The sequence below is a fragment of the Leptodactylus fuscus genome, chromosome 6 (genome assembly GCF_031893055.1).
Source record: "Leptodactylus fuscus isolate aLepFus1 chromosome 6, aLepFus1.hap2, whole genome shotgun sequence".
Taxonomy (NCBI): domain Eukaryota; kingdom Metazoa; phylum Chordata; class Amphibia; order Anura; family Leptodactylidae; genus Leptodactylus; species Leptodactylus fuscus.
Window position 1 is genome coordinate 129,487,184 of NC_134270.1, and position 6,343 is coordinate 129,493,526.

At 42.9% G+C, this 6,343-nt stretch overlaps 1 protein-coding gene across 1 annotated transcript; it reads right to left on the reverse strand.

Moving 5' to 3' along the window:
* Nucleotides 1-232: 232 nt before the first annotated feature.
* PCGF2 (polycomb group ring finger 2) lies at nucleotides 233-6,091 on the reverse strand. Its single transcript, XM_075277213.1, has 9 exons — nucleotides 5,941-6,091; nucleotides 5,621-5,717; nucleotides 5,280-5,335; nucleotides 3,614-3,664; nucleotides 2,809-2,920; nucleotides 2,400-2,442; nucleotides 1,663-1,761; nucleotides 1,426-1,506; nucleotides 233-1,165 (listed from the first exon to the last, which is right to left on the reverse strand). The coding sequence occupies exons 1-9, from the start codon at nucleotides 6,050-6,052 to the stop codon at nucleotides 857-859; spliced, it is 960 nt and encodes a 319-aa protein (XP_075133314.1). The 5' UTR covers nucleotides 6,053-6,091; the 3' UTR covers nucleotides 233-856.
* Between the last annotated feature and the right edge of the window lie 252 nt (nucleotides 6,092-6,343).

Consider the following 6,343-nt stretch of genomic DNA (forward strand, 5'->3'; position numbering starts at 1 on the left):
CAACACTGTTCTTTGCTTTTACTAGAAGTAAGAGTAGGGTAGAGAACAGAACATCACCAGAAGTGGAGAAATTGGCTCCAACCCTATCCCATGACCACTGTGGGACTGGCACTGCAAAGGGGAAGGTGTTTGCAGGATGACACTGTTACACAAGGTCTAAAAGGCTAAAGGGCAGGCACTCTGTAAGAGACTGATCCTAGAACACAATCAGCCAGAAACATGCATACACAAAAACAGTTTGTATATCTTTATTTATATTGACAGGTAGAGACATATCCCACAACCCCAAAATCCCACCCATAACAGGAACACAAAATGCTTGGGGGGGAGGGTTATATGAAAAATAGGGGCAATAGACCCCATTGTGCCATAGTATTGTAGTGACCAGGTGCTGCTGCGGGCACTTTGAAAATATACATTCAATTGTGTAGTAAAGAAAGTGGCGCCCCCTAGAGTGCACACCATACATAAATGGCTAGCATTAAAGAAGCCCTCCGGTCACATTTCTCCTCTATCCTGTCTTTCAAAGTTTGCACAATTAAAATAATTTATTAAACACCCTGTAGAAAGGAATCTTGCAGGCGGCCAGCCCCAGTGATGACCTGCCAAGGCCGAGTCCCTTCATTCAGAATACAAACGTAACAAAACCGGAAATTCTAAAACAACTGGTGTGGATCGGGCGGCGTTACATCCAAACAAGAATGTGTCTCCCAACCGCTTATAAATTATAATAAGAAAACATTACAAAAGATTTTGGGTGTAAGGAGGGATTAAATTACTCTTGTCCATAGAAAATAAAAAAGTTCTTTTTTTATATATATACATATGTATAAAAGACTCTGGACAATTACAATTCTCAAGTCAGGGGGGGTCCAGGAACCCCATTGAGCGTAACTTTACGCCCCCGGCTGGCAGAGTGGCCATTATGGATGGTGGATGCGGGGGCAAGTTCAGTGCTGGGATTTGGAGAGCCTTGGCAAGGAGTGGCAGGACTGGGGAGGGAGGAGGAGGTAGAGGGAATTGGCGCTGGGCTGCTGGCCTTGTCACTGGTTGATTCCCCTTCTGATGTTGTCCCACGGTTGACTTCTTGGAGGCTTCTTGGACGACTGAATCGTAATCTCTTGCAGGTTGGCTGTACCCGATACTTGAGAGGTAGTGGACCAGTCTTAAGAAAGAGGAGATATGTACAAGGTTTCAGTATCCTGTCATAATACAGACTAAATCTATATAATATATCTTCTTAGTAATTAACTACTTAGTATCACAGCTCCTCTACCTTGCGAGCGCCATATTGGTGAAGAGACTATGAGGTGACTTTAGAGCAGGACATACACAGGAGAGTAGCTATTGGTCCATCTAATGACTCCTGTGCTAGGACTGGCTACAGACTACTACAGTAATACACAATAATAGCATAGTACTTACCCTTCCCCAGGGATATATGTAAGCAATGTCCATTAGTGTATAGTAGTCCTTTAGTAGCTCTTCTTCATACAGAATCTCAACCTGCAACCAGAAGTATACGGTAAGACAAGACAACAAATACTACCCATCCTAACATCATTACTTGTGTCTGCACTGACACAACCAGATCACTAAATAATCTGGAAATCTATTCCTGACATATTGAGTGTATGAGGGTCTTTGCAATGGGATGCCCACCTTATACTTGCTTGGAACATCCATCTTGTTTCGTAAGAATTTAGCAAGGTGGGTTATGGTCATGGCTGCAGGACAACGCAGGAAACGAAGACTGTTCCTCTATAAGGAGAGAGTTGAAAAGTCAGCCACACATAATAGTCAGTGAAATAATGTTAAAGAGGACTTTTCATGTCCTTGGGCACATGCAGTTTTATATACAGGTAGAAAGCCGACTGCGCTGAATTCAGTGCATTATCAGCTTTCCCGTTATGTGCCCCAGGGCTGGAAATATCATTGCTGTTATAACGGCAACAATCTCAGCCCACTATCAGAAGGGTGTTCCTGACAGTCTAGCCATGCTGTGAAGAACTCCCCTGCTGACAGTACTCATCCATAAACTAATAATGGGGGAGAGCGTTCTTCACAGCTTAGCGTCATGGCCAGGCAGTAAGGGACGTCCCCTACGACAGTACAGGGCTATGGATGAGGGGGCCCAGCTAGATGTAAGGAACACCCTTCTGACAGTGGGCAGATATCATTGCCAATATAATGGGAGAGCCTACAGTGCATTGAATTCAGCGGTATATAAAACCGCGTATGCCCAAGGACATGAAAGGTCCTCCTTAAATGTTCATACGGAGAGTGCAGACCTCCTACAATTAAGGAACAGCTGGTCAACTATATATATATATATATATATATATATATATATATATATATATATATATATGTGTATGTATCCATGCTTTGCTGCTTACCTTCTCCAGGTCTTCACTGTCAGCTGATTCTTGTGTTTCATCCCTGTTGGAATGTAAAACATGATAAATGAACAGTAATAAAATCAGTACAGATGACAGTGGCGCCTTCTATAAGCACCATATACCCTCTTACGTTCTCCACAAACAGCCCGTACATATTAGACAAATGTCAATCAAACCCACCAATTATGAGGAGACTGGTCAGCTATCTAATGTGTATGGGAGCCCCTCTCTTCAGACAGCAGATGTGGGGGGAGATAAGGATCAGGCAATTGGATTTCAAGTGCCAATCCATCTCAGGGAGATAAGCTGCTGCCAGAGAAACGTAGAGGCGGCTTTCTCGTGTCTCTCATCCAGTACACATGCATTGTTCAGCCGACAGCCATCTTGTGTATGGCCAACATTGTACCTTGCATCCTCTGAGAACTGAATTGATAGACTGATGCTCTCCTCCTCATGTACCACCAATTCTCCAGTCTCGGTGACTTTGTCCCCCTGCTCGGAGCTGGAGCCACTGTTAGCTGTAAGATATCCGCACACAACAGACTAATCAATAAGGGAAGTGGTGTTTTTACATTAGATCACTTCATTGTATTCCTCTACATCCTGAAGCTCGCAGTGTGTTGTTGTGTCCTTGTTTTCTGTCTTACTTGTATTCATTCACAGGAGTTTATATACTTATGTTAGAGAATGCCTCCTGCGGCGCACTGCTGACACCACTACGAGACTAGCTATAGGGTATATGTCTGTCTTCTTCTCTTATCAGATGTGCCCCCTCTTGTAAAGGGAGGGATAGATGTCAATAAGGCTATTACGTAATAGACTGCTATATAATAGTGTAGCCAGCAGCATCCTAAACAAAAGCACTACATGAACACACAAAAGTACTGCCAAGCAATGTGAACAACAAACGCAGGTCCACGTTGCTGTGGCTGCAATACAAGTGCAAACACAAAAAAGTTGCAACAGAAATCTGCAGAGTGCTTTGCACCTTTGTGTGTTTGAGCCCCAACATTAAGGATGGACATTTCCTGATACAAGCTCAGCTTCCTGTCTGCAGATAAGAATATAATATTGACGTATGATGCTATATACCAGAGCACAATAAATGGAAAGGCAGATTGCCTGCACTCACCTACCTGACAAATATAATGTAAAAATCATATGAGCCTTCAAGGTTAACTGCTGTAAATGAAAAGTTCATGGAGACTCACCTTCTTTCCGAGCATATGAAGCGTAGAACTCCCTTCGTCGCTTCATCTCATCTGCGGAAGAGACAATAAATGACCTTCAGATTTCCAGCGGCAGCACATATCTACTGTTCGGCCGACGGCTGCTCTTTTACCGCAGGATTTTCATTCTATGTAGAAGCTTTGTGCTTTTTGACAAAAATTAGAGCATATCCTATAGGATCCCTTTCCTGTGGCTTTCTTTTCTCTTACTGGAGATAGTTAAATGGATCCTAAATAGCAATGGTAGCTTAAAGGGGCTGACCCATAAACAACATTTACTACCTATCCATAGGATAAGTATTAAATGTGTAAACTCTGGGACCAGACAGACAGTGTGGCACATGCCAAGTGGTCCTGTTGTGTGAAGGAGACATGGAGAAGAAGACTGGATCTTCCTCGATCACGCCTTGCTTCTCGTGAGATAACACACATGTTCTGCTCATTCACCTGCACTTATTATTGGTGACATTGTAAATGACAACTTTCAGCTATCCCATGCCCAGAGATATAGCCAGCATTTCCATTTACACTCAGCCCCTAATCCCGCCGGATTGGAGACACTCTGAGCTCTGGGAGTCCTTAACCAGGTACTTGCCCTTACTCATATCCATATCGGTCTTTGTTCCTTACACCTACATCAACGCACTTCCTATTACAAAGTAGAAATCAATATGAAATAGAACAGTGCTTGATCAATATAGATCATATTCCTAGCTTCTACATACTGAGGAGAAAGTGTCTATGGGGACTACGCTCTATTAGTATGGTAATAAAAGGGAAATGTCAGAGAGTGTTGTCTTATGAAATTGTAATGTCTTACAGGACATTAATGCAAATGTGTATCCCAGTGAATCTGTATTTAGAGTTATCCCTTATTTCCATTTGCCTTTAGGAGAGCTCACACAAAATGCAAAGCAAGGAAGAACACAGAAAACTGAATCATAGGGAAAATCTAGAACACCTGCTGTCTGAACACGACGCCCAAAATACTACTAGCCAGATGGGGATTGTATACGGCAGGGGTAGGGAACGTACGGCTCTCCAGCTGTTGCAAAACTACAACTCCCAGCAAGCATACTGGCTCTGCTGTTCTGGGAACTCCCATGGAAGTGAATGGAGCATGCTGGGAGTTGTAGTTTCACAGCAGCTGGAGAGCCAAAGGTTCCCTACCCCTGGTATATGGCCTGAAGAAGATACAGAGGAGGTGAACAGATTAGCTTACAAATAAAGGAGACTTTACTGTATATATGGTCTTTTGGGCATGTACTGTGACCCGCGCACCTTTACTGTTACCTTACTAAGTGGGGTTGAGTATAATTTGGCATGGTGAAGTTTAAAAACAACAAAATGGCGCAACAGTGTCACCGAGTCTTCTCGCTATTCACATGGTAAAATCATCACAAATGACACATTTCAAGCCACATGGATCATAGCATACATGCTAAGGGCTGCTTCAGCTCCTGTGGTTGGGATATAAATAATGAAAATGTCCAGCATTACAATGGTCCGAAATCAGATTCGGTCAAAGCCTGAGGGCCAACGTGGCCCTGCAGAAGACTTTATCAAGTTTCCGACTCATTGTCCGCTATGTGCGATATCAGATGTTACACTCGCAGGAAGAACCCATACACAAACAATGTGCGCTCACCTCTGAAGAGTCCTGGCACAAGCTTATATACAATATCTTGCAATGTTTTGTCTGACCTATACAAGAAAATGAACATACAGTAAACTACACAAACATGACTTAGACAATGTATGCCATAAATGCAGATTCCAAACCAAATGTTAAATAATAAAAAAAAATCTATTAAAAGTATAATCATTCAGTTTTAAAGCGGATCTGTCAGCTGACTATGCTGTTCTATGTAAGAAAAGCAGATTACAGGTGACTGATAGGAGAGATGAAAATAACCCTTCCCATCACAACATGGTAATGCAGTGTATATGCACATAGCACAAACATGGCAGCTTGTAGACGTGACTCACCTGATGCTAAGTAGTGGGCGTCCTTTGTGCACCTGAGAGTCGCACATTGGGCAGAATTTGTGGGCTTCTAAGTAACGCAGGATGCATGTCTTACAGACTGTGGAAAGACAACCAGTGCTGTTACAGTGGGTAGTAATAGGCACCATCCATCATCACATCCCACTACTGGTACAAGAAGGAGGATGCAGAAAAGCATTGCTGGGGTTTTCAGCAATAAAGAAATGTCAGTGATTTACTGATATGATGAAATGCTACAACGAACTACCCCATCACACCATAACAGGTACCAAGGTTTATATATTGCCAGTATATTCACTTACAGGAATGCAGACACTCCACAATGGTGGCCGCATCAATGAAGTACCCGCCACACAGTGCGCACATGAGGTGCGGGTTGAGCTCAGTCATTTTGATCCGCATGGTCCGATGCATTGTTGAGCAGGGGGAGGGGATGTGGGGAGGGGGACTCTGTAGATGGAAAGAAGAAAAATTGAGAATTTATTAAACATATGCAAATCCATAAGCTAGCAAGCAATATGCAAATATGTAGCATCAGCTGAAAGAGCTGAGTATATATATTCAGCTGCTATATGTTCTCCTGTGTGATCACAAGGTCTCTTAGAACACTGCCCCCTGGAGGTTATACATTACCTATAGGCTAATGTATTATTGAAGGAAAATACATACGACCAAGGTACAAAGTTACATAAAGATGTAACCGGG

What these genes read in the sequence shown, in the direction of transcription:
- PCGF2 (XM_075277213.1), bottom strand. Translation starts at nt 6,052, where the DNA reads ATGCATCGGACCATGCGGATCAAAATGACTGAGCTCAACCCGCACCTC. An exon ending in TTCATATGCTCGGAAAGAAG is followed by an intron (nt 2,921 to 3,613) that starts GTGAGTCTCCAT and finishes GATATCTTACAG; the next exon opens with CTAACAGTGGCTCCAGCTCC. An exon ending in ACAGTGAAGACCTGGAGAAG is followed by an intron (nt 1,762 to 2,399) that starts GTAAGCAGCAAA and finishes CTCTCCTTATAG; the next exon opens with AGGAACAGTCTTCGTTTCCT.